The 27,591-nt window shown below is 49.2% G+C and overlaps 1 protein-coding gene and 1 long non-coding RNA gene across 2 annotated transcripts in view; one reads left to right on the top strand and one right to left on the bottom strand.

Annotated features, from left to right (window-relative positions):
* Positions 1 to 20,786: 20,786 nt before the first annotated feature.
* LOC308483600 lies at positions 20,787 to 23,413 on the bottom strand. Its single transcript, XR_013989721.1, has 2 exons — positions 23,332 to 23,413; positions 20,787 to 21,585 (listed from the first exon to the last, which is right to left on the bottom strand). It is a non-coding gene; the product is annotated as an uncharacterized lncRNA (long non-coding RNA).
* An 82-nt stretch (positions 23,414 to 23,495) lies between these two features.
* NT5DC4 (5'-nucleotidase domain containing 4) overlaps positions 23,496 to 27,591 on the top strand; it is a 38,910-nt gene continuing 34,814 nt past the window's right edge. Inside the window, exon 1 of the mRNA XM_081017435.1 lies at positions 23,496 to 23,688. Within this exon, the coding sequence (XP_080873561.1) occupies positions 23,585 to 23,688 (104 nt within the window). The 5' untranslated portion in view covers positions 23,496 to 23,584. The remainder of the gene's footprint in view (positions 23,689 to 27,591) is intronic.

Below are 27,591 nucleotides of genomic sequence, written 5' to 3' on the forward strand. Positions count from 1 at the left end.
GTAGGCTGGGGTGTGTTTTGGTGGGGGGCAGCGCTGAATCTTTGCTTGGAAGTACATAGTCCTGGGGCCCAAGACAGCCATCAACCCAAACTCTCTTGTTAAATAAGCACCAATCCAGTTTGGTTCAGTGAGCCAAGAATGTCTGCCTGTGCAAGTGGCTTCACTGTGTGATTTGGAAACGGCAGCACCTGTAGTGTTGAAAGGTGACCCCAAGGGTCATCTAGTCCAACCCCCGGCAATGCAGGAATCACAGCTAAAGAATCTGGCAGATGGCCAGTCTCCCAATGAAGGGGAATCCATTACCTTCTGAAGGATTCCTGGAGATAGTCCTCTCCTTTATGATTGAAGGGGCTATTGATGCTAGTTTCTGGTAACCACAGAAGGGGAGAAGGCTCTTGGGAGTGAATCCTGCTTGAGGGTCTCTCACTGGGGCATCTGGTTGGCCACTGTGAGAACAGGTTACTGGACTAGATGGGCCATTGGCCCGATCCTGCAGGTTCTTTTTTCTCTGAATGATCCAGATTTGTTCCTTTATGTCAAATGCACTTACAAAGATAAACATTAAAACGTTAACTAACAGGCCACAAAATCAAAGAACCAGCATGAAAATATCAAATATTTGAACCATTGCCAAAAAGCTCAGGAAGATCAAAAGGACTTTGCAGAAAGGCAGGCGCCTGGGGAGATCCTGTGAGGCACCACCTTCAAAGCAGTCCCGTATATTTGTTTATAGGTGGGTACCTAGGGAGGGCGAAGCAGCCCTTAAGTGCTCTGGCCCTCAGCCGTGAAAAGCTTTTCTAGGTCCCAGCAAACAGACTGGGTGCCTTAGGGGATTGATATACCACAGGTGTCACATGATACCAGCCAGTCCTAACTAGTCATCTAGCAGACACATTCTGTCCTGAGGGCAGTTTACGGAGACAGCACCATGAAATGAGCCTGACCTGCAGGTTACTGGAGCATGGAGCGCAGAGGCCCTGCCCTGCCCACCTGGTTTATCATGGAAGCTAGGAGTTAAGGCATTCCATTCCAAAGAATGGGTCTGAGCTTTGCTGAGGTCGAAGTTGAGCTACCCAGGGGAGCCCTCCACTTCCATGCTGTCCTGTCTACCTTGCCTCAATCCCCTCATCCCTTGAGACACATGGGTGGTGGTGCAGACCTAGAACTTCTTTCATCCCCCTTGAAGATGGTTAGAGCATATTTTCTGGCATGCCGTCAGTCCTGGAAGATCATAGCCAAATGCTCCGAGGAGCATCTGGCACACTGGTAAGTGGGCGCTTCAGCCATGTGGATGAGCAGTTTAACTGCAATGTTGAGAATCTGGTCTTATTTCATGCAGCCTCTTGTTGCCTCTATAGCATGCTCTAATCTTCAAGCTGCACCCTGTAATTATATAATTACTCTTTCCCCCCACTGCTGGCTCTGTGGAGTTGTGAGCTGGGGTGGGGGCAGCAGGGGAGTCCTGCAAGGATCTGTGCTGGCCCTGAGGACTTCCTGCCCTGTAGTCACAACTGCAGATCGTTCGTTCCCAGGCAACTCTCCCCTTCCTGGCATTTTATCTCATCTCGTAATCTGCTCTGAAGAATACTCCATGGCTGTTAAGTCCTGCTCTTGGAAAAGTGGTAATAGGCAGTTGGGGAATTGTAGAGATGGTCCTAATGTAAGCAGAGCCTGGCCTGCATCTAGTTATGTGGCCAGCCAGCTGCAGTGCCTTCCTGAGTGTTCCTCCGCCCTGCAATTGGTATTCAGCTCCAGTTGGAGTATCTCAGGGGGGCTGGGGTGATCTAGTCCACCATTTCTGGTAGCAGCCGGCCAGATGTTCTGGTAGCTCTCATGCATGGCATGGGCAGATGGCTTCCTAGGTTTGATCCTCCTCAGGAAGCCCCACAGATAGCACACTGCAGTAATCCAGTCTTGAAGTAACCAGTGCATGAACTTTAGTTGAGGGTTCTGTATTGGAGGATGTTGGACTAGGTGAGCCTTTGGGTCCTTTCCAACTCTGCCATCCTATGATTCTACTGTGGCAAGACTTTCCTGATCCAGAAATTAATGCTTCATTGGAAAGTGGGGAGGCACAATTTGCCTTGAAGGAGTCTGTTCTGCGCCACCTCCTTAAGAAGACTCCTGCCCTGGCCCCATAAGTGTTAACAACTATTGCACAGGGGCAGATATCCACTTTCTGGACAAGGTTCTTGAGAAGGTTGGCGGTCCAACTTGAGGCATGTTTGGAGGAAGCAGATTACTTAGATCTGTTCCAATCTGGCTTCAGGCCTGGTCATGGCATCCAAACAGACATGGTTGACCTTGACTGATGACATTTATTGGGAGAGAGATGAGAGTGTTGTGCAATCTTGGCTCATTCTCCTCAATCTGCCGCTTAGGATAGTGTTGGCCCCAGTATCCTTCCGGACAGGTGCGCCATCTCCTAGGGGCTGAGCCCAATATGCAGATGATGCCCAGCTCCATCTCTGTTCCACCTGAATCAGGAGAGGTGGTTGAGGTGTTAGACCAGCGCTTGGAGGCAGTGATGGGTTGGAAGTGGGCCAATAAACAGAACCTGAGTGCTGAAAAGATGGAGGTGTGACGGGTCCCAGATTCTCAGGCCCAACAGATGGGGAGCCGACTCGCCCTTGGTGGGGTTGTGCTCCTTTGGAAGGCGCAGCTTTTGAGTTTGCTCCTGGGTTCAGCGCTGTTGCTGGATGCTAAGGTGACCTCAGGTGCCTTATTTCAGCTCTGGCTGATTTGCCAGCTTTAACCCCTTTTGGAATGAGATGACTTGGCTGCTGTACTCCACACGTGGTAACTTCCAGATTGGATAATTGCAGCACACACTATGTGGGGCCGGCTCTTTGCCAGCTGCTCTCCACAGCCATTTTCAGCCTAACCTGCCTCACAGTGTGGTTGGGAGGATGAAAGGGGTGAAGGGAACACAGCTGTTCAGAGGAAGAGCAGAAGAAAATCCTGTTCTGATGGGCTGCAGAACACTGAGGCTCAGAACCTCTCCTTAAACAGGTTGGGCGGTCATCTGTCAGGAATTAATTAGCTGTGATTCCTGAATGACAGAGAGCTTGGACTGAATTAACCCTCAAGGATTCCTTCTGACGCTACGATTCTACGGCTATCCATCTTGCCTTGCTCTGCAATGGTATGCCAAACCGTCCTCTGAGGTCCAGAACATTTTAAACTCTAATGCGATATCGGTTAGCAAAACTATGCTGCCATCTCTAATTGGTTTTCTTTGCAGCTCTGAGCTGAGAGAGTGCGTTACACTTTGGTCCAATGCACATAAAGACAAGGTGCCGTCCTTCTGCAAATTAAGAAGTGTCTAAATTCGAGGTCCCCTTTGTGCTTGAGAAACACTCCCCCCCACCTCCCCAAATGATCCTCCTGATTCCCCATCCCCCACTCACCCTGCCTGCCCCTGAACTGCATTGTTGATGCTGCCTGTTGGAAGGATGTTGGGGGGCAGGCAGGCAGGTGCTCTGATTGGTTGGCCCCTTCTCCAGGGGAGCCCGCCTGCCAGAGGAGGAGGAGGAGCCCTCTCTCTCTTTGGCAATGGCTGCTGCTGCTGCGGTTGTGAGCCTGCAAGGTCACAGCAGCTGCTTCTGTTCTTGTAAGCACGTCAGAGGCTGACTATGCAAGTGCAATCCACTTAATAGCTAACTGCCTCTCCCAAATGCCAGCTCAATGCAGTACCTGAAGGGGGAAGCTTTGAAGAGGACATTCTGTCCTGCATGGGGGATGTAGCCAAGGTGATTTTGGGTGCAATGGTGGTGCTTTGGCCTGGTGATAAGAGTGGGTGGGCTGTGTCAGGTTTCGTTAACGGGTCAATACGTGCTCATGCATATTTCGCCATGGCTAAAGGTCTCCCCTCGCCGGTTGCAAAACTTGCCGTAGTTAGCTTGCAAAAGATGCCGAAATAATTCCGCTAGCAATTGGCTCGACTGGAGCTGGGCAGAGAAGAGCTGTTCTGGGCCTGGAGCACTAGGGACAGGGACCTGCCCTTGATTCAGGGGTGGGGTGGGGGGCAGTGATGGGCCCAGGCAGGGCAGGTGGGAGGTGTTGCTCCTGCTTGCATGTGGGTGAGGGGACAAAGGTGAGGGGATAACCCTGAAATGCAGCAACACAGCAAATGGCATTAGAAACAATTTCATCCTGATCCAGAGCCCAGTGGGACAATGGCCTGTTCCCTGTGCTGTGTTGAGTGTGAGGGAGAGGGGGAGGTTAGCCTGGAAGTTTTAAGATGGGTTGGTTGGTCATTTGCCTGGGATTCTTCAGCTGCAATTCCTGCAGTGGGGCTACCTTTGAAGGTGACCCAGAAACTACAACTAATCCAGAACGCGGCAGCTAGACTGGTGACTGGGAGCGGCTGCCGAGACCACATAACACCGGTCTTGAAAGACCTACATTGGCTCCCAGCACAATTCAAAGTGTTGGTGCTGACCTTGAAAGCCCTAAACGGCCTTGGTCCAGTATATCTGAAGGAGCGTCTCCACCCCCATCGTTCTACCAGGACACTGAGGTCCAGCACCGAGGGCCTTCTGGCGGTTCCCTCACTGCAAGAAGTTACAGGGAACCAGGCAGAGGGCCTTCTCGGTAGTGGCACCCGCCCTGTGGAACGCCCTCCCACCAGATGTCAAAGAGAACAACAACTACCAGACTTTTAGAAGACATCTGAAGGCAGCCCTGTTTAGGGTGCAGGAGCCAGGGGTGTGGGTGAAGACCCACACCCCTTCGAAAGGTGCAAAACGTGTGCCAGGGAGCAGCAGGAGGTGGCAGAAGTTAGGTGCCTGGGTGCTGGCTTTGGGGAGGCAGCAGTGTTCAAAGCCAGAGAGAGAGAGGAGGGGGTTCCTGGAACTTTTGGATCTCAGCTCGGTGGCAGCAGCTGAAGGAGGCTCTGTGTCTTCCTTGTGGGTGGTCTGTCTCCCTTAATCTACATTTAAGGATGCTGATGAATCATGATCTTGGGCTTCACACTTTCATTCTCAACTTCCTGTGAATGTTTTCCAAAATTAGAGGGGGCTTGCTTTGTTGTTGTTGTTTTTAATTTAATTTCTGTTTAGGTGGAAGATTTAAATGTGGCAGATGAAAAAGGAGCCGGGTGGTGGGGGTGAGAAAACGCAAGGGGGGGGGAGGTGCGAAAGCAGAAGCTGCCTCTCCAGAGTGCTGGAGCATCACACAACTGCCACCTTGGAGGCCTGGGATTTGTTTCTGTTTTTCACAAGGCAAATGACGCTTCCAGGAGTCCCCGTGATTCGGCCATCTGATTTTGTGTCAAATTTCGCATTTGTACCTGTGAAATCCCAGAGGGGTGTGTGTGATGCCTCATAGGCAGAGTCACTGAGTGGGTGGAGGAGGAGGAGAAGAAGAAGAAGAAGAAGAAGAAGAAGAAGAAGAAGAAGAAGAAGAAGAAGAAGAAGGCGGCAGTATTGCATAGCGGGTAGAGTGTCGGACTAGGATAAAGGTAAAGGTACCCCTGCCCGTACGGGCCAGTCTTGCCAGACTCTAGGGTTGTGCGCTCATCTCACTCTAGAGGCCGGGAGCCAGTGCTGTCTGCAGACACTTCTGGGTCACGTGGCCAGCGTGACGAAGCTGCTCTGGCGAGCCAGCACCAGCGTAGCACATGGAAACGTCATTTACCTTCCCGCTATAAAGCGGTACCTATTTATCTACTTGCACTTAAGGGTGCTTTCGAACTGCTAGGTGGGCAGGAGCTGGGACCGAACGACAGGAGCTCACCCCGCCGCGGGGATTCAAACCGCCGACCATGCAATCGGCAAGCCCTAGGCGCTGAGGTTTTACCCACAGCGCCACCCGCGTCCCTAGTTGGACTAGGATAGGGGTCAGCAAACTTTCTCAGCAGGGGGCCAGTCAACTGTCCCTCAGACCTTGGGGGGGGCGGACTTTATTTTTTTAGGGGGGAAATGAATGAATTCCTATGCCCCAGAAACAACCCAGAGATGCATTTTAAATACAGTGGTACCTCGGGTTACATACACTTCAGGTTACAGACTCCGCTAACCCAGAAATAGTACCTCAGGTTAAGAACTTTGCTTCAGGATGAGAACAGAAATCGCGCGGCGGCAGCACAGCAGCAGCAGCAGGAGGCCCCATTAGCTAAAGTGGTGCTTCAGGTTAAGAACAGTTTCAGGTTAAGAACGGACCTCTGGAACGAATTAAGTACGTAACCAGAGATACCACTGTAAAAGGACACATTCTACTCATGTAAAAACACCAGGCAGGCCCCACAAATAACCCAGAGATGCATTTAAATCAAAGGACACATTCTACTCATGTAAAAACATGCTGATTCCTGGACCGATTGGGCTGGATCCGGCCTCCGGGCCTTAGTTTGCCTACCCATGGACTAGGACCTGGGAAGAAACCAGACTTCAAATCCCCAATTGGCTGTGAAGCTCCCTGGGTGGGCTTGGGCCAGTCACTGCCTCTCAGCCTGACCTACCTTACAGGGTTGTTGAATTAAATGAGGAGGGGGAAAGAACTGTGTTAGCCACCTTGAGCACCTTGGAGAAAAAGGTGGGGTATAAATGCACATAATAATAATGAGCGTCACCACTGGGAGAAGCCATTGGCTGGCCAGGAATTTGAGTCTGTTAGGAGATTCCAAAAATCCCAAGGCAGAGTTCCAAAACTGGTGAAGGCCTTCTGGATCCAGCTGCCCACATGCCCTTGGGCAAATGTGGAGGAGAGGCTCCTGGATGGGCAGTAGCCAGCCAGGTCAGGTTGACCCTGCGGTGGGGAGGAAGTCCAGGCTGAAGTGCCACTGGGATGTTTGCTCAGCCTGCCCAGCCCAGCTGGTCTTTACTTCTCTGCTTCTAGCTCCAGCTCCTTTGACACTGCAGAAGTCAGGGATAAGTGGGGGAAAAAATATCCACAGCTGTGGTCATCTCAGGAGGCCCTGGGGTGAGTGAAAATAACCTTCTCTGTAGAGGCAGCCAAGAGGTTGCTTAGTTCAAATAGCTGAAGAGCTGTCCCACGGAAGATGGGGAAGCTTGCTTTCTGCTGCTTCGGAGGAGAGGTCCCAAACCAATGGATTCAAATGACCCAGAAGGAGATTTTGACTAAACCTTTCTGATGGCAAGAGCCAATTGACAGTGGACCTGGAGTCCCTCAAAATCTCCTTCATTGGAGGTTTTAAAGGCAGAGGTTGTGTGGCCATCTGTCAGGGATTCTTCAGCTGTGATTCCTGCGTTGCAGGGGGTTGGACTAGATGACCGCTGGGGTCCCCTTCCGACTCTACCATTCTATGATTCTGTGAGTTCGGATGCCAAAACAGCTGAGCAAAATATCAATCAAAGCCCATGTTTACCAAGCAGAAGGGGTGGAGGGGGAAAAGGAACACAACAAGCCCTAGTGGGCCAGTGAGTGGCCCAGCCAGCAGGATGGGGAGAAGGCCAGAGTTCCCTTGTTTGCTTCCCTTCCTTGCTGGCAAGAGGCAACGCTCCCTTTGCTTTCCTCCAGCCCGTTCCAAAGCGGAACTAGTAGAGTTCAGTTTCCTCCCCTACCTGCTCTCCAGCCACATATTATCTGGAGCTGATTTCGAGGGTGTGCATTGGGGGGGGGCCCTGCAGGGCAAGGAAGGGAACATTACATGCTGCAAGTGGGTGTTACTTGCGCTCGTGGAGCAGAAATATGGGGTAAAGGGACCCCTGACCATTAGGTCCAGTCGTGACCGACTCTGGGGTTGTGGCGCTCATCTCGCTTTATTGGCCGAGGGAGCCGGCGTACAGCTTCCGGGTCATGTGGCCAGAATGACTAAGCCGCTTCTGGCAAACCAGAGCAGTGCACAGAAACGACGTTTACCTTCCCGCCGGAGCGGTACCTATTTATCTACTTGCACTTTGACGTGTTTCGAACTGCTAGGTGGGCAGGAGCAGGGACCGAGCAACAGGAGCTCACCCCGTCGCGGGGATTCGAACCGCCGACCTCCTGATCAGCAAGTCCTAGGCTCTGTGGTTTAACCCACGGCACCACCCACATCCCAGAAGTGTGGGATACCACCCCATTATTTCCTTCGTAAGATTAGAGTGGGTTAATCTAGCGAATGCTCGGATAAATAAACACACCCAATCCAGCTATATGGCTGAGCACCAAGGCACCTGTGCTCAATTCGAATCGATCTGCATTCCTGAAATTGTTTTCTCTGAAACAATGGGATCCACGGAATTCACTCATGTGCAATTTTAGGGCTGGGGTGAACTTACTTAAAAATGTAGTTTATGGAATAAATTGTTTATTGTTTAAAATTTAACCAATAATGAAGAGTTCTGTTGGCTCAGGCCAGTGGTCCATGTAGTCCAAGTTGCATTTGCCATCTTACTGCCTGTTTCCCCAATCTAGATAAATCCTCTTTGTGCTCTTCAGAGCCACTTTTTCTTTTAACTACCCCAATAGAATTAGTATCGTCAGTGACTCTGGCAATCTCACTGTTCGCCAGCAGCCCCAGGTCATTTATGAGCCAGTTAAGAAACATAGGTCCCAGTGCTGGTTCTGGGTGAACTCTACTTCCTTCATCCCTCCATCAGGATAGGTAAAGGTAAAGGGACCCCTGACCATTAGGTCCAGTCATGGCCGACTCTGGGGTTGTTGCACTCATCTCGCTTTATTGGCCGAGAGAGCAGGCGTACAGCTTCTGGGTCATGTGGCCAGCATGACTAAGCCGCTTCTGGTGAACCAGAGCAGCGCATGGAAACGCCGTTCACCTTCCCGCCAGAGTGGTACCTATTTATCTACTTGCACTTTGGTGTGCTTTTGAACTGCTAGGTTGGCAGGAGCAGGGACTGAGCAATGGGAGCTCACCCCGTCGTGGGGTTTCGAACCGCTGACCTTCTGATCGGCAAGTCCTAGGCTCTGTGGTTTAACCCACAGTGCCACCCGCATCCCTCCATCAGGATAACTGCCCCTTTATTCCTTCTCTTTACCACTTCCTATTATCTAACCAGTTCATGATGATCCACAAGAGGGTCTTGCCTCTTATTTCATAACTTACTTAGGAACCTCACTCAGGAAGCAGAGAAGGAGGAGACATCACAGTTAACAGTTTGTGATGTTGGAGAAATATTTGCAACAGAACTAAAGAAATAGGACAGCAAGGAGAGGGGGAAAAACCCAGAGGAGAGATGATAGACTGAAAGAAAGTGAAGAAAGATGAAATTCATACAAGGGGGAGACCAAAAAGTTCCAGAATAAATGGGACCTCTCTCAGGTGCTATTAAAGGTTGTGGACAATAAATGTAAAAGCTGAGATGGAAACGCAAAAAGACATATAACTAGTGGCTAAAATGGCTAAATAGTGGCTAAATATGTGCAACTGTTACAGGTGAACTGCATCTGCACAGAGACGACAGTGAAATGACAAGGATAGATTTAGCTGTTGGATACCAAAATAATATTAAGCAGAGATGAATCCCAGAGGAAGGTGAAGGAGATGACCAGTCAGAGCACCTTTAAGGTACAGAGTCTAGGACGAGAGTGGGAGTCACAGAAAGAGCTTATAGGATTAACCTGAGATCTGCAGTTAAAAATAAACTTGACAAAGATATTCACATTAAATATATAAGAGTGAAATGTCATAATCTGAAGAGACACAGAAATATTAGGTGATGTACAACCAACCTGATGTTTTGAGGCAAAGGGAACCTGCGGGTTTTTGGGTTGTTTTTTTTACAAAGTGTTTAGACGAAAGAAAGATTCAGTTTAGATGTGCATGGATAAGGAAGAACAAACTGTGGTTCAAAATGCTGAAGAAGAGACAATTGCAAGGAACAATAACTTGCCCAAGAAGGGGGGAGAAATTCAGAGGGGAGATGCAACAAGGAAGCAGCCCTTTTTGGGGAAACGATCTGTGAGATGGAAACGAAGTGTTTTTCAGTAAACATACATAGAATTAACGATGCGACAAAAACAGAAAATAACAGTTACAAAATGCTGCTGCGGAGATGCTGACTTTCTGATTGCAGTAAACATACAGTGGTACCTCGGGTTACATACGCTTCAGGTTACAGACTCCGCTAACCCAGAAATAGTGCTTCAGGTTAAGAACTTTGCTTCAGGATAAGAACAGAAATCGGGCTCCGGCAGCACGGCGGCAGCAGGAGGCCCCATTAGCTAAAGTGGTGCTTCAGGTTAAGAACAGTTTCAGGTTAAGTACGGACCTCCGGAACGAATTAAGTACTTAACCTGAGGTACCACTGTATATGCAAAGAAGGGAAATGAACAAATAAATAAAATAGTTTATAACAAGCTGTATATTCAGTACTCTCTGGTAGACTGGGTATTAGAACATGACTCTGTAATCTCACATTTATTTATACATTTATTTATTTATTTTCATAAAATTTATAAACCGACAGATTGTAAAACAGAAATAAAATCCCTCAAAGCGTATTACAAAAAGATAATAACACTGAGTAGACTGGCAAAAATGTACAAATCTAAATCAAATAAATGTTGGAGATGTAAAGAGAAAGAAGGTTCCTTTTATCATATGTGGTGGTCTTGCAGTAAGGTTAAGGCTTACTGGGAAATGATTTACACTGAAATGAAAAAGATGCTCAAAATAACGTTTGTAAAAAGAAAACCAGAAGCCTTTCTCTTAGGAATTCTAGGAAAAGAACTACCAAAATTATATAGAAACTTATTCGTGCAACAATGTTACTTGCCCAAAAATGGAAAGAAGAAATTCTCTCAGCAAAGGAAGAATGGATACAAAAACTTATGGACTATGCAGAAATGGCGAAACTTACCGGAAGAATAAGAAATCAAGATAACAAACTTTTTATAAAAGAATGGAAATGGTTTATTGAATATTTACAGATAAATTGCAAACAGATAAAAATATTAGCAGGATTATATATTTAAAGTAGATAATTAAATGAGCAAATTAAATGAATTTGGATATGCAGAAGATATTAAAAAATAAATTTAATGAATCGCAGAAAGAAGGGGAAGGAATTCAGACTTTGAAATGTTAAACTGATTTTAAAACTAATGAAATGTATCAACTTGAAAAGTATAAATAAAAACTTTAAAAAATAATAATAATACAATCGATAAAAATTCACAGCCGTACTTTAAACATACAAAAGTTGAAATAATAAAACAGATTAAAATGAGCTCAACTTTCTAAGCATCTAGGTAAATTTGCCTAAACAGGAATATTTTTAGCAGGCGCCAAAAGGGCTACAATTTCGGCTTATCTGGAATTATTGCCGCGTCCCAGAAGCTTTAGGTACATTTTATCTTCTTTTTACTGGGAAACTGAGGCTTAGGTGGGGTCACGAGGTTTGCCTCCTCTGTGAGGCCACCAGCTCTGCCTGCGAGATGATAAAACTATCAGGGACTCTGGGGCTTCCTCATGTGATGGCTGCAGCTTGTTTTGGAAGGTGGGAGAAGGACCTCAGGAACCCTCTAAGAGGCAGGTCTTTGTAGAGGGAGCGCAAGGCCAGTCTTAGCTGGAAGCAGTGCCGGATTTACGTAGTGGCTAAATATGTGCAACTGTTACAGAAGAAATTACAACTGAACTGCATCTGCACAGAGACGACGGTGGAATGACAAGGACAGATTTAGCTGTTAGATTCCGAAATAATATTAAGCGGAGATGAATCTCAGAGGAAAGTGAAGGAGACGACAAGCTTTAGCTTAGGGCCCCTCTCTCTTGGGCCCCCCCAAAAAAAATTAAAGGGGAAAAAAACCTTGGAAGTGTATTTCCAAAATATAAGATTAAAAAAAAATCAAATAAAACCTACATACAGCAACAGTGTTTTGTGTTGTGTAGGCTCCTAGGATGTGAGTAATGGGCCCCGCCTGCTAGCCTGCTCCCTCACATATCACTGGTTTGCTCATTTCTATATATAAGGTGCCTACATTCTGCTATTTATAATTATTAGTAAAAAGTAAAGGTAAAGGGGCCCCTGACCATTAGGTCCAGTCATGGCCGACTCTGGGGTTGCGGCGCTCATCTCGCTTTATTGGCTGAGGGAACCAGCGTACAGCTTCCGGGTCATGTGGCCAGCATGACTAAGCCGCTTCTGGTGAACCAGAGCAGCGCACGGAAATGCCGTTTACCTTCTTGCTGGAGCGGTACCTATTTATCTACTTGCACTATGACTGCTTTTGAACTGCTAGGTTGGCAGGAGCAGGGACCAAGCAACGGGAGCTCACCCCGTCGTGGGGATTCAAACCGCCGACCTTCTGATCAGTAAGTCCTAGGCTCTGTGGTTTAACCCACAGCGCCACCTGCGTCCCATAATTATTAGTAGTTTGCATCATATATTTACACCAATTATTATTTCATGTTATAGCAAGTTTCTAGAGACTAGATCAGGGGTCAGCAACCTTTTTCAGCCATGGGCCAGTCCACAGTCCCTCAGACCATGTGGTGGGCTGGACTATATTTTTTTGAGGGAGAAATGAACGAATTCCTATGCCCCACAAATAACCCAGAGATGCATTTTAAATTAAAGGACACATTCTACTCATGTAAAAACACCAGGTAGGCCCCACAAATAACCCAGAGATGCATTTTAAATAAAAGGACACATTCTACTCATGTAAAAACACACTGATTCCCGGACCGTCCGCAGGCTGGATTGAGAAGGTGATTGGCTGGATCCGGCCCACAGACCTTAGGTTGCCTACCCCTGGACTTCATCAGTCTTTGTAAATTGAGTTTCTAAAGGAAATTTTGTTATCGCCAAATGCCAATGTGTTTGCATTATTAAGTTTGTTATGAATAAAAATAATTTTAAGTTAGAGCTTAATAATTATTTCACTATTAATACACTGACTGTTCTTAACCTGAAACTGTTCTTAACCTGAAGCACCACTTTAGCTAATGGGGCCTCCTGCTGCTGCCACGCTGCCACTGCACAATTTCTGTTCCCACCCTGAAGCCTGAGCCACTATTTCTGGGTTAGCAGAGGGTGTAACCTGAAGCGTCTGTAACCTGAAGCATCTGTAACCTGAGGTACCACTGTATTGTTGCACATCACCTCAGTCTCTGGGCAGCGAGGATTCTAGGCGCTTACCCAGAGTTTCTGTTTCCTTTTCGAAATGAGGCACAACGGAGACTGTGGTGTCTTTGTGATATATGGTTTATTTACACATATATACAACCTGAGCCCATGATGGAGGGGCTCACAGCATTAACACCCCAAGAGGGTCTCGTTTCTTCCATAGCTGTAGTCTTGGATTCAAGCAGAAATCAAACACCGTGCTCTGCCTTTTCCCACCTTTTCCCCTCTAGGTCAACTTTTTCAACCCGAAACTCTGGCTTTTATTCTTCTCAATGTCTAAGAGCTGGAGAAGTCCCACCCATTTGTCCATCACTGTTCCTTTGTTTTCTCAAAGGCCCATCACCACAGGTGATTACTTCATGAGGAAGCTCACCTGGCTTATATATTAATCCTTGCTGGGTGAATGAATTTAGATGGGTCTGACACCCATAGTTATTGCAGTTCTATCCCACCTTTTCCTCCAAGGACCTTTGGACTCACAGCTGTCCATGGAGGCGCAGGTTAATTCTGTGTCCAGGGCGGCTGTCTACCAGCTCCACCTGGTACGCAGGCTGAGACCCCACTTGCCCGCAGACTGTCATGCCAGAGTGGTGCATGCTCTAGTTATTGTCCGCTTGGACTACTGCAATGCGCTCTACGTGGGGCTACCTTTGAAGGTGACCCGGAAACTGCAATTAATCCAGAATGCGGCAGCTAGACTGGTGACTGGGAGTGGCCGCTGGGACCACATAACACCGGTCCTGAGAGACCTGCATTGGCTCCCAGTATGTTTCCGAGCACAATTCAAAGTGTTGGTGCTGACCTTTAAAGCCCTAAACGGCCTTGGTCCTGTATACCTGAAGGAGCGTCTCCAACCCCATCATTCAGCCTGGACAATGAGGTCCAGCGCCGAGGGCCTTCTGGTGGTTCCCTCACTGCGAGAAGTGAGTTTACAGGGAACCAGACAGAGGGCCTTCTCGGTAGTGGCGCCCACCCTGTGGAACGCCCTCCCTTCAGATGCCAAGGAAATAAGCAGCTATCTTATCTTTAAAAGACATCTGGAGACAGCCCTGTTTAGGGAAGTTTTTAATATTGAATGCTGTATTGTTTTTAACACTTGATTGGAGCCGCCCAGAGTGGCTGGGGAAACTCAGCCAGATGGGCGGGGTATAAATAATAAATTGTTGTTGTTGTTGTTGTTATTGTTGTTATGTTGTTTATACCTGGTCCTCCCCCTCTTCCTCCTCCTTTAATCTTCACAACAACCCTGAAAGGTAGCTTGGACTACAAGTGGGAGACTGGCCTGAGGTCACCTAGGGAGAGCTTCACAGCTGAGTAGGGGATTCAAACGCAGATCACCCCGGTCCTACTCCAACACTTAACCACAACACCATGCTAGCTAAAAGGCCTGTGAAAGGAGGGGGGTCTATGACCCTTGAGACCCCTGTCCACCCATGTGCAATGCTCTCCCACACAGTGGGGGAGCAGGGAGGGCTTTCTGTGGTGCCCCAACAGACGGGCCCGTCTGGGTGACAGAACAGAGCAGAGGTGGAGAGGAAGAGGCCCTTCAGTTGGAGCTTGCAGAGCCTGAGCTAGGAGCCAAAAAGCTCTCCCTACCTCCTCCCGCCTGCCTCTGCTTCCTTCCTGCCCGCCCCCCAGTCCTAGCTTCTCACCAGCTCCAGAGCCACTGCAGGAGCTGATAATGGCAGAGACGGACATGGAGTGACTTGCGCTCAGCTGTCTCCAGCAGCCACTCCCAAACCTGCGCCAGCCTTTGATCTCCAGAGCCAGGCTGAGCTGGGCCACCCACTGTGGCTGAGAGATTGCCAGGGTGGGGAGAGAGGAGCCCTTTCGGCTCCCTTTCTGCTGGAGAAGGGAGTTTGTGGAGGGCTACCCCCCACCCCACCTATGTCTGGAGAACAACTGCAATTGCACAGCTGCGAGGTACACCAAGGGTCATGCAGCCCAACCCCGGCAGTTTAAAAATTCCAACGAATTGGAGGATTTAAAACCAACAGCATGCTGTACAATGAAGGAGAACTATGTGAAAATGATGTACCGGTGGTATTTAACACCTGCTAAATTAGCAAAGAGGGACACAGGTGGTGCTGTGGTCTAAACCACAGAGCCTAGGGCTTGCCGATCGGAAATTTGGCGGTTCGAATCCCCACGACGGGGTGAGCTCCCGTTGCTCGGTCCCAGCTCCTGCCAACCTAGCAGTTCGAAAGCACGTCAAGTGCAAGGAGATAAATAGGTACTGCTCTGGCGGGAAAGCAAACAGCGTTTCCGTGCACTGCTCTGCTTTGCCAGAAGTGGCTTAGTCATGCTGGCCACATGACCCGGAAGCTGTATGCCGGCTCCCTCGGCCAATAAAGCGAGATGAGCGCCGCAACCCCAGAGTCGGCTGCGACTGGACCTAATGGTCAGGGGTCCCTTTACCTTTACCTTACCACTGTATCTTGGAAGGCACACAGAGGACAAGAGATTCCTGAACCAGGCTGTTCCATTGCTAGTATTAAATTGTTTCTAGATGTTGTGTTTATTATGCTGGCATAAGAAGGGACTGGTGTGGGCATGGGGGTTGCCTATAATGGTCTTGGATTATGTACGCCTGGCTTTGTACTTTGAACCGAGGCTGTGGGCCTGGGGTCTAGGAGAATGCCAGATGCTCCTGCTGCCACTGGGCAGTTAGCTGGGCTGCAGGGGGTCCTTGCGCAAGGGAGACCACGGAGTCCCCAAGCTGCCCAAGGCTATGCTGCTGCTGAGGCAGCTCTCTGGCTGTGCTGTGTGTACAGAGGGGCTTATTGCCAGCCTCCTCCCCTGCCCTTTGCCCTCTTTTCGAACGTGAGGCCTGGATGGCTCATCTGCACTGCTTGGTTAGGGCAACCTCTGGCGGTCAAGGCCTGGCCACTTTGACGGTGCTAAACAGCAGGAGGTGGATGGGCTGGCTGTTGCAAGAGGGACGGGTGATTGCAGGGTGGGCGAGCTCAGATCCTGTTTCTCCTGCTGCTTGGGGGCTCTGGGAGCTGCAGTTTCCCCACGGATGGTAAAATGGCAATTTGTGGATGCCGAAATCCAGCATCGCCTGAGCTCTGCGAGTGCAGCTTTCTCCCAATTGAAGTGCAGGGTGTTTGAGGACCGGGACATTCGCAGGGAAACCAAAATGCTAGTTTACAAAGCTATTGTACTACCAACCTTACTATATGCTTGTGAAACATGGGCCACTTATAAACACCATTTCCAACTCCTCGAAAGATTCCATCAACGGTGTCTCCGAAAAATTTTGCACATCACTTGGGAAGATAGGTGAACTAATGCCAGTGTACTGGAAGAAGCAAAGATCATCAGTGTCAAAGCAACAATTCTTTAACATCAACTTTGATGGACTGGTCATGTTGTTCGGATGCCTGAGTATCATCTTCCAAAGCAACTGCTCTATTCCAAACTTAAAAATGGAAAGCGTAATGCTGGTGGTCAACAAAAGAGGTTCAAAGACTCGCTCAATGCAAATGTAAAAAAATGTAGTATAAACACTGGCAACTGGAAAACACTGGCCTGAGAACAGTTGTGGGCTTTGAAGATGCTCAAACTCAGGACGAAAGGGAGAAATGCGCTAAGAGGAAGGCATGTTTAGTAAACCCTCATCATTATTAACTTCCACCCAGAAACTTATGTCCCCACTGTGGAAGGACATGTGGATCCAGAATTGGTCTCCACAGTCATTTATGGACTCACGGTTAAGACAATCTTACTCAACTACGAGGGATCGCCAAAGAAGTAGAAAATGGCAAATGCAATTCCGTGTGTTTCAAGCGATGCAAGTTTGGGCAGTTTCTGTTTCTCAAATTCATATATGCGCTCATGGGGCTTGAACCGGGGGTGAAGGAGCGGGAACGAGACCTTGGGGTCGTAGCAGGCAGCTCAAGGAAGATGTTGACCCAGTGTGTGGCGGCCGTGAAAAAGGCAAATTGCATGCTAGGGATCATTGAAGATAAAACTGCTGACATCGCAATGTCATCATACAACAAATTCGTGTTGCAACTGCATTTGAAATGCCACGTGCAGTTTTAGTTGCGTCACTTGAAAAAGAATATTGTTGGAAAAGGTTCAGAAAAAGGCAAGCAGAATGATCGGGGGGGGGGGGGGTAAGAGAGACTCCCCTGTGAAGAAAAGTTGCAGCATTTGGCATGGAGAGAGAAATGTGTTTTTTCCTCCTTCCTAACTCTAGAACTAAAGGTAAAGGGACCCCTGACCATTAGGTCCAATCGTGGCTGACTCTGGGGTTGCGGCGCTCATCTCGCTTTATTGGCCGAGGGAGCCAGCGTACAGCTTCCGGGTCACGTGGCCAGCATGACTAAGCCGCTTCTGGCGAACCAGAGCAGCGCACGGAAACACCGTTTACCTTCCCACCGGAGTGGTACCTATTTATCTACTTGCACTTTGACGTGCTTTTGAACTGGTAGGTTGGCAGGAGCAGGGACTGAGCACTGGGAGCTCACCCCGTCGTGGGGATTCGAACCGCTGACCTTCTGATCAGTAAGCCCTAGGCTCTGTGGTTTAACCCACAGCACCACCCATGTCCAAACTCTGGAACTAGTGGATATCCAATGAAGCTGAAGGTTGGAAGATTCGGGACAGAGAAAAGAAAGTTTATTTATGCAGTGCATAGTTAAACTATGGAACTATGGCTCTGCTCCCACCATGTGAGCCACTGTGAGAACAGGATGCTGGGCTAGATGGGTCCCCACTGGCCTGATCCTGCAGGCTGTTTTTATGTTCATATGTTCAGGAGCCCTATCACACTCAGATCCTTGAGTGTTTTTTGGGGAAGCTGCCATCAGCTTTAGCACACATTCCACCCTTGGCGATGCAGCTGCAGTTTTGGATAATATCACATGGCGGGAAGTACGCCCCTGCCAGTGCACATTCTGCGCAGTAGGCTTCGTGCGGGGGGGAGGGGCTATAAAGGCTGGGGGTGACGCGAATTTTATGCTGGGGGAGGTACAAAAACCGACCACTCCCGGATTCTGCTAGCGATTGAGCCAGACATGAACTTACGACGCTCTTCACTGTAAATAGTTTGCACCAAGAATAAAGCCTGGAAAAGACAGGTCGGAGTCTTGCTTGTTCACTCTTGAGCAATCACACCAGTACCTGACACCTTCCTTGCAAGGTTGTTGTGAAGGCTACAGAGATGAAGTGTTTGCTGCACTGTCCGTCTTCTCTGTGATGGGGAGGAGCATGGAAGCAGCCAGGCATTGCCCATACCTGGGGGCCTGAGGTTCGTAGCTGCTGTTTGCTATGAAGGACTAGAATGTTGCCAGCATGAAATCTCTTGGGAAGCGGGAGTCTGGTCACCAATGATGCATTTCTTGTCTTCCCAGAGGCTGGTCCTTCCTGGGGTGTGGAATAGTGCAAATGTCGAAGCCCACTGCCCCATTGCCACTGATGCTGTAGCCACACTGCCCCTGTGCCATGGAAACTCAGGTTGCTGGTTTGTGGGATCAGGGCCCCCTTGTTCCCCACGAAGCGAGAAAGGGCCTTGTCCATGTGATTTCTTTATAATCAGCTGAGGAAGTTGTTCTGTGACCAAATTCGCCTGGTGTGATGAGTATTCTTAGCGCTCCCTGCCTTGTGATGTGTCTTTCAGAGTCCAGGGCACCAGGGTGATATTATTTATATCTGAATTTCATCCTGAAAGCCCATTTTTACACTTCAGTGTCATGCTCTCTTTTGTATTCTGTTTGAATTCGCTGTTGCACAAATCAGCTGAAGCTCTTAAGCGCTTCCAAATCTCCTTCGAGTCTCAGTTGCCACCCAGCCTGAATAAATTTGCACAGCGGGACCTTTGAATGGGGTAGATTGGATTTGTTTCGCCCTATTGCAGCCACCCGCCAGTGAGAGGTTTTTTTTTTGAGGGGGTGTCAAATGCAGCTCTGTGAAGTCTTGAGATGGGACTGCCTCCCATCCCCCCACAGAACTTGGCCTTCAAAGGTTCCTGATGGCCGTACCAGAGATTATCTGGATATTCTGGTGCATAATTAATGGCACAAGTGAGGTGTGGGGGGGAACGTGGGGGCGGAGCTGGCCTCTTTGAAGGACGAGGTATGCCAACACAATCCGATGTCTATTTGATCAGGAATAAACCCCATGAAGTTTACTAAGTGATTTTAGGAATGCAGCCTTACTGTGGCTGGAGAGAGAGACCCTTGTGGATTAGAGGCTGATTTGTGGGGTGCTGCCATTGGCAAGGTCACACTCTTCTGCAAGTGGCATGACATTTGTAGGCACTTTGCATTTCCCCCAGTCTCAGGCCTGGGAACCCCTTTCCCCTCATCTGTCTGAACTTTGGAAGGCCAGAAGCTGGGGTGGGGACCATCCTGCCTGCAACTTTCCTGCGAGGGTTGGACTAGATGGGGGTACCTTCCTGTGAAAACAGGAACGCAACCGATGGCTTCGGCCAACAAAGGTTGGCCCCCTTGGTCATCTTGATGACAGGCTTTCTAAGCAAGGGTCCGAGCACCTTTCTGTTTGTGCTGCCCGGGAAAACCCATTCTTTAGCACGGAATTTCAGCAAATCCGATTGACGTTTGTTCTGATTCAGCACCAAAGAGCGGGTTTTCCTGGAGGAAAGCGGTGGCACAAGCCAAAGTCTGGATGAGACATGGCCAGCTGAATAAAGGATGGCCTCCAAGTGCCACCAGACTGGCTTTCATTGTGAGAACGCAATCGATAACATGCAACTCTCAGGAAAAGAAATCAAAGGAAATCTAACTGTATGCTGATGTACGAATACTGGAAAAGGGGAATAATCAGTAAGGCTGTTGTGGGTTGTGGGAGCAAAACAGTTTGCAGAAGTTCTGCCTTAATAATGTATCTGGTGGTCTTCCAGGTCCCACCAAAGGACAAATGCCAACTCCTTCCAAAAAAAGGTCTAAGCTTTCTCATTTGAAAAAATGAAGAAAAAATGAATGAAAAAGAATAAATAGTGGTGCAATTGACTTCCAACAAGCACACAGAGTGCGAACAAGACTGAGTGTATTGGGGGGGGGAGGGGGCTTGTTTAATTTCACAGCACGCAGGTGGTGTATTGACAATAAAGCGATTATTTATTTATTTATTTATTTATTTATTTATATCTATTTTGTTAAGAGCATCCGTGCTTCTAGTGGACAAGGGGCGCCCTCTGCTGGAAGATCCACACAATGGCGCCTGGTCTTAAGCTATGTCGTGTTTTGGTTACCTCTCCCCATTGCTCATCATTCAAATGACAGATCCGTCTCCATGCTCTCCCTGCGCTCATGGCCCCTGGTTCCTAGAACAGCCCAGCATGAGCACCGAGTGGAGCAGTCCAGCTTCCCCAGAGCTGGATTTCATGGTGTCATGCCAAAGAATTGAAGGCAGAGGAGAGCAACTTGGAGAACAATTTGCCGAATAGAGTTGGGGCGAGAAAGCAACCCTGTTTCACACGGCTCTTTATAGGGAAGGCATCCGAGGATGAGCTGCCGTACTGGACAGTGCCATGCATGCTCTCGTGGAAGGGACACAATCATCTTGGTGCAACCATAGCAGTGACCAGAGGAGGCACGACCGCTGGAAAGAGTGCAGAGAGAACAAGCATTGTGGTACATCTACAGCAGCACAACCGGGGACCCAGCTGCAACAAAACATGTCTCTCCTCCATCGGTCTCTACAGCCACAACAGGTGCTGTAACACTTCCAACAGTTTGACTTCATCCCTGATGGTGAACTCAATAATAATAATAATAATAATAACAACAATTTATTTGTACCCTGTCCATCCGACTGGGTTTCTCCAGCCACTCTGGGCAGCTTCCAACAAAGATTAAAAATACATTAAAATGTCACACATTAAAAACTTCCCTAAACAGGGCTGCCTTCAGATGTCTTCTAAATGTCAGGTAGTTATTTATCTCTTTGACATCTGGCGGGAGGGCGTTCCACAGGGCAGGCGCCACTACCGAGAAGGCCCTCTGCCTGGTTCCTGTAACTTGGCTTCTTGCAGTGAGGGAACCGCCAGAAGGCCCTCGGAGCTGGACCTCAGCGTCTGGGCAGAACGATGGGGGTGGAGATGCTCCTTCAGGTATACAGGACCGAGGCCGTTTAAGGCTTTAAAGGTCAACACCAGCACTTTGAATTGTGCTTGGAAACGTACTGGGAGCCAAAGTAGGTCTTTCAAGACTGGTGTTATATGGTCCCGGCGGCCACTCCCAGTCACCAGTCTAGCTGCCGCATTCTGGATTAATTGCAGTTTCTGGGTCACCTTCAAAGGTAGCCCCGCGTAGAGCGCATTGCAGTAGTCCAAGTGGGAGATAACTAGAGCATGCACCACTCTGGCCAGACAGTCTTCCAGCAGGACAGTCCTGAGACTGACAGTTGCTAACCATACGTAAGAATTAAATATCTACAACAGAATAGAAAATCCCCATAAAACACTAACCAGCAATATAATGAAACTTAGAGGAAATAAGCGGGAGGCAGTGGAAGACAGGAGTGCCTGGCGTGCTCTGGTCCATGGGGTCACGAAGAGTCGGACACGACTAAACGGCTAAACAACAACAACAACAACAGAGGAAATAAATGGCCGATTTGTTTGTGTATCTGCAGCAGGGTTCGTTCCTGGTAGATTCCAGGAATGTCTTAAGCCTGGTCCCTGGCTTCCCATAAGGACATAGGAACAGCCTTCTGGATCAGGCCAGCCTAGTCCAGCATCCTGTTCTCACAGTGGCCAACCTTCTCCTCTCCTGTGGTTTCCAGCAGCTGGTGTCCAGAAGCCTTGCTGCCTCCAGCTGTGAAGGCAGAGCCGAGGCCTCGCCATGAACTTGTCTAACCCTCTTTTAAAGCCATTTAAGGTCCCCATTGCTTACTGGGGGAGGGAGTTCCACAGTTGAATTTTGTGCTGCATGAAAAAGTCTCTTCTTTTATCTGTCCTGAACCTTCAGCTTCACTGGATGTCCAAGAGTTCTAGTGTTTTGAGAGAGGGAGAAAAACTCTCCCCACTCTCGCCATGCCCTGCACGATTTTATTAATGTCTATCATGTCACTTGGGACGCGGGTGGCGCTGTGGGTTAAACCACTGAGCCTAGGACTTGCCGATCAGAAGGTCGGCAGTTCGAATCCCCGTGACGGGGTGAGTTCCCGTTGCTTGGTCCCTACCTAGCAGTTTGAAAGCACGTCAAAGTGCAAGTAGATAAATAGGTACCGCTCCAGCAGGAAGGTAAACAGCGTTTCTGTGCGCTGCTCTGGTTCTCCAGAAGCGGCTTAGTCATGCTGGCCACATGACCCGGAAGCTGTACGCTGTCTCCCTCGGCCAGTAAAGCGAGATGAGCGCCGCAACCCCAGAGTCGGCCACGACTGGACCTAATGGGCAGGGGTCCTTTTACCCTTTACCTTTTTATCATGTAACTGCATAGAACAGGGGTCAGCAAACTTTTCCAGCAGGGGGCTGGTCCACTGTCCCTCAGTCTTTGTGGTGGGCCAGACTATATTTTGGGGAAAAAATAATGAATTCCTATGCCCCACAAATTACCCAGAGATGCATTTTAAATAAAAGCACACATTCTACTCATGTAAAAACACCAGGCAGGCCCCACAAATTACCCAGAGATGCATTTTAAATAAAAGCGCACATTCTACTCATGTAAAAACACACTGATTCCTGGACCATCTGTGGGCAGGATTTAGAAGGTGATTGGGCCGGATCTGGCCCCCGGGGCCTTAGGTTGCCTACCCATGGCATAGAAGAGTTGTGGAGCTGGAAGGGATCCCAAGGGTCATCTAGTCCAACCCCCTGCAATGCAGGAATGCCTCGCCTTTTCTCTGATCTAAAATGCCCCAAACGCTGCAACCTTTCAGGAGAGTCGCTCCAGCCCCTTGATCGTTTTGGTTGCCGTTTCCCGAGCCTGTCCCAACTCTCTCACATCGCTTTGGCAGCGAGAACCGCGTGCAGCCTTCCCAATGCGGTTGCGCCATAGGTTTATGGTGTATAGATCGCCTTATGATCCCAGGATCGCTGGCATGAAATTGCGAGGAACGAGAGAGGGTGAGGTCCGGCGTGTGTGTGTTCGAGAGCGCCTGGCGCGCTTCTGGAAAGCGCCTCCGGCGAGCTGCAAATGCGCGCATCTTGCAGAGAGCCCTTTGCAGGATCCCACCCCTTCTCTCGCCCGCCCCACTCTCTCCAACCCAATCAGGCCCGGGAGGGGTCCGCCTGCAGCTGGGATGGCTGCCTGGGAGCAAGAAGAGGACGGGGAGGTGGTGTTTGTGTTTGGTGGGGGGAGAGGCTAAAAATACGCACCGGCAGGAGGAGCAAAGTCCCCGGCAGGGGAGCGCTGTCGTGGCGGGGAGGCGGGGGCGCTGGCCAGCCTGAGCGAGCGGGGCAGCCCTCCAAGCCCTGGCACAGCAAGGGGGGCCGGGAGGCTATGGGCTGGCGGGGGGCGGGAGGAGGAGGGCCATCAGCTGGGCCGGGCTGATAGCCTATCTCCCGGGTAAAAGGGAGCAGGCCGCCTCCGCGCCTCCTCCTCCTCCTCCGCGCCAGCCGCTGTCAGAGGATGGGCAGCATCGCCAGGGAGCCCGCCGACGGAGCCATGGAGCCCCGCGCCGAGCTGAGCGCCCCCGAGACTCGCGCCCCCGTCAAGCGGGACTACCATCACCGGTAAGGCGGCAGGCGTGGGGAGGCGCTGCTACCTCCAGACCCAGGGAGAGCATGCCGGGTGGCATCTGGAGAGCTGGAAGGGGGACCCCAAAGGTCATCCAGTCCAACCCCCTTGCAAGGCAGCAATCACAGCTCAAGACTCCCGGGCAGATGGCCAGCCAAGGAAGGAGAGCCCGCCACTTTCTTAGGGAGCCCAGGGCCAGCTGCTCTGTAGAGTTGGGGGTGGGGGTGGGAAAAGGGGGCAGCGGGCTCCCCCTCTGAGCGCGTGGGGCAAGGGAGCGTTTTTGAGCCAGATCTCTTGGCAGCTGCTGTGATGGTTGTTTATCCAGTGGCAGGGAGTTCCTCTGGTCCCCTTTGAGGATGTGGGGGCTTGTTGGGCAGGGGTGGGGGAATATGTCTCTCTTCAGCCGAATATGGTGCGTGGGGGGGGGGGCAGTGAAGAAAGTGGATTATTGAGGGGAGCAGTGCAGCTCCGGCCTCCTCCACCTGCACTCAGAGATTTGCAATGGTTGCTGATATAATCCCTGGCCAAGTTCAAGGTGTTACTTAACAGCCTTTTTACCTGTTACTTAACCAGTTTACCTGCAAGATCACCTCGCCCCATAAACGCCTAATTCGACTGCTTCCATGAGCGGAACTGACTCTGCCACATAAGACCTCAATACTCTAGATTTTAGGGTGACAGCACGCTCACTTTGGAACTCCCTGCCTCTTGACTGCGCTCTTTTGGTTGCCTGCTAAAATCATTTTCATTAGGACAAGCCTACGCAGGTGTTCAGAAAGCTGATGCTAGTCTTAATCGGTTTTTAGTCCATTGCCATTTTAATGTTACGGATGTCTTCAATTATGATTGCTAATTTTTCTTGGCGATAATTTTATTGTTTTATCTCTTTCGTGAACCCCTTGGAGGTTTCTCCTTTACAATCAAGTAGGGTAAAAATGAAATAAATGTTGCTGGGGACGGGTGAGGAGCAGGCCCTTCCTGGTCAAAGAACGAAGCTTTGCTGCATCCAAATTGGCCTCCCTTCCACTTCAGGACTCATTTCCATCTCAAAAGCGCTTTCTGCTCTAATAACTTGTATTCTCTCTCTCTCCCCCCCCCCCCCAGTCCTCCTCCTCCTCCTCTCCTGGCAAGGCCGTTCCTTGCTTTCTCCTCCTGCTGCCTCTTTGGGGCCAGGACTACACGCTCCCCCCCCCCCCCCGGACAATGTCAGCAGGGAAGCTGCCGTGAAGGCAGAGGCATTGCAGGCCCAGAATCTCAAGTTGGGGGAGATAGGAGGGGAAGGACTTTTCCTTTGGGCTGCTCCTGTATTATTAATATTATTGTTGTTGTTTATTTTAATTCCTGTTATTTTATTTATATCCCACCTTTTTCTCCACAGAGCTCAAGGGGGCATCTATTTATTTTTTATATAATTTTTTTTTAACATACCATTTTCAATAGTAATTAAACATATTTTTACATCTTATTCAGTTTTTTTGGACTTCCATCAGTCCTGTCTGAAAATTTTCCCATCTAATCTCTTAGCATACATTTCTTATTTTCCCTGTTACATTTAAAACTCCTAACCAATATCTCTGTTCTTTATCTACTTTGTAGCACTTCATATATTCCTCCTTACAAAACCTCTTGTAGTCCTACTAGCGTCATTTGTTGGTTACAATTGCTTTTCAAATAGCTCATATACTTCTTCCAACCTTCTGTAAATCTCTGGTCCCGCAGGGTTCGAATCCTTCCTGTCATTTTGTCCAATTCTGCATAGTCCATTATTTTCGTCCGCCATTTTTCTTTCGTCGGAATTTCTTCTTGTTTCCTCAAGGGGGCATTTAACCCCCCACAACAGCCCTGTGAGGTAGGTTAGGCTGAGAGGCAGCAAGGCACTGGCCCCAGGTCACATCCAGTGGGCTCTGTGGCTGAGTGGGGAGTTGCACCCTGGTCTCCTGGGTCCTAGTCCAACACTCTAACCACTATGCCACGCTGTCTCTCAACAACAAGGGTCCCTCCTCCCGGCACTGGCGGCTGAATATGCAGCCTAGGTGGGGGTGTCAAAAGATCCCTCCTGAGGCCCTTCTGTGGCAAAGGTGTCGCTGGGCCCTTGTGACATCTCCTTTCTTTCTTTTTCCCAATTTTTTTTATTAATTTCCCAAAAATTCAAAAACAAACAGACATATAAACATACATACATCCTGTTTCAATCTTGGTAACATTATTAAGTGGCTTCCTCAAATCCCCTTGATTGAATTTCATTATACAGTGGTACTTCGGGTTACATATGCTTCAGGTTACAGACTCGGCTAACCCAGAAATAGTGCATCAGGTTAAGAACTTTGCTTCAGGATGAGAACAGAAATCGTGCTCCAGCAGCGTGGCAGCAGCAGGGGGCCCCATTAGCTAAAGTGGTGCTTCAGGTTAAGAACAGTTTCAGGTTAAGTATGGACCTCTGGAACGAATTAAGTACTTAACCTGAGATACCACTGTATATCATTTTAACAGTTTTCCAAAATCAATTTTCTCAAAAAACTCACTTGATCACTTAACATCTTTCGTTCTTTCTAATTTAGCTTTAAACATCTTAAATCTTATCCTTACATATTTCAATCCTAAGCCTATCTAATATTTGCAAGCTTTTCCAATTAAGTTATCTTGACATATTTAGCTAAATAGTCTTTAAATTTCTTCCATTCTTCCTGGTACTCCTCCTTCTGGTCGCGGACTCTTCCAGTCAGGTCGGCCAGCTCCAGAAAAATCCATCATCTTTATCTGCCATGTGACATCTCCTTTCAACCACCAGTAAGGAACCCAGATCAGCCTCATCTGCATTCCCAAGAGGGGTTTGGTTCAGATCTGGGTCAGGGAAGCTTGGATACTTGACTGGCACTTTCCTCGCTTCCTTCAGATTCCGCTCACCTCCTGTTGGCAAGGAGGATGGGAGAGACCCTGACCTCATGGCTTTTCCTGCTTCCCTGTTGCACCTGTGGCTGCCTGCGGGGGGTCTGGTCCATCAGGGCAAAATGGGGCACTGCCAGCTTCATACTTTCGACCAGGTGACCCTGGAGGGTCCCTTCCAACTCTAGGTAAAGGTAAAGGGACCCCTTGCCATTAGGTCAAGTCATGTCCGACTCTGGGGTTGCGGTGCTCATCTCGCTTTATCGGCCGAGAGAGCCGGCGTACAGCTGTCATGTGGCCAGCATGACCAAGCTGCTTCTGGCGAACCAGAGCAGCGCACGGAAACGCTGTTTACCTTCCCGCCAGAGCGTTACCTATGTATCTACTTGCACTTTGACGTGCTTTTGAACTGCTAGGTTGGCAAGAGCAGGGACCCAACAACAGGAGCTCTCCCCGTCGCGGGGATTTGAACCGCTGACCTTCTGATCGGCAAGCCCTAGGCTCTGTGGTTTAACCCACAGCGCCGCCCGCGTCCCTCCCTTCCAACTCTACAATTGTACAAATCCACGATCACTCTGTCTCAGTGTTCAGCTGCAATCTAGAGACCTCTTGGGAGATAGGGAGATGGGGAAGAGGACACCGGCAGGCAGCAAAGCCACCCGTTGGGACTGGGCTGGGTGGAGCAGAAGACCAACCAGAAGAGACAGACCCTGTGCCATCAGTTTTTGCTTTGTCCCCATGATTTGTTCACCAGTGGTGTAGGGTTAGGGGTGAGCAGAGAGCGACCCAAGTTTGCTGATGAGACCAAATTGTTTCGGGTAGCAAATGCAAAGAAGGGATTGTGGAGAGCTCCGAAAAGTTCCCTCCAAGCTGAGTGAGTGGATTTTAAAAGGGCAAACGAGGTTCAGTGAAAGCAAGTGCAAAGTGATGCACCTTTGGGCAAAGCAATCTTTTAGATCTTATTCTATAAACCTCTGCGAGAATGAGACCTTGGGGTCACAGTAGATCGCTTGAGG

Source organism: Podarcis pityusensis, assembly GCF_964106645.2.
Source record: "Podarcis pityusensis genome assembly, chromosome: 8".
Taxonomy (NCBI): Eukaryota; Metazoa; Chordata; class Lepidosauria; order Squamata; family Lacertidae; genus Podarcis; species Podarcis pityusensis.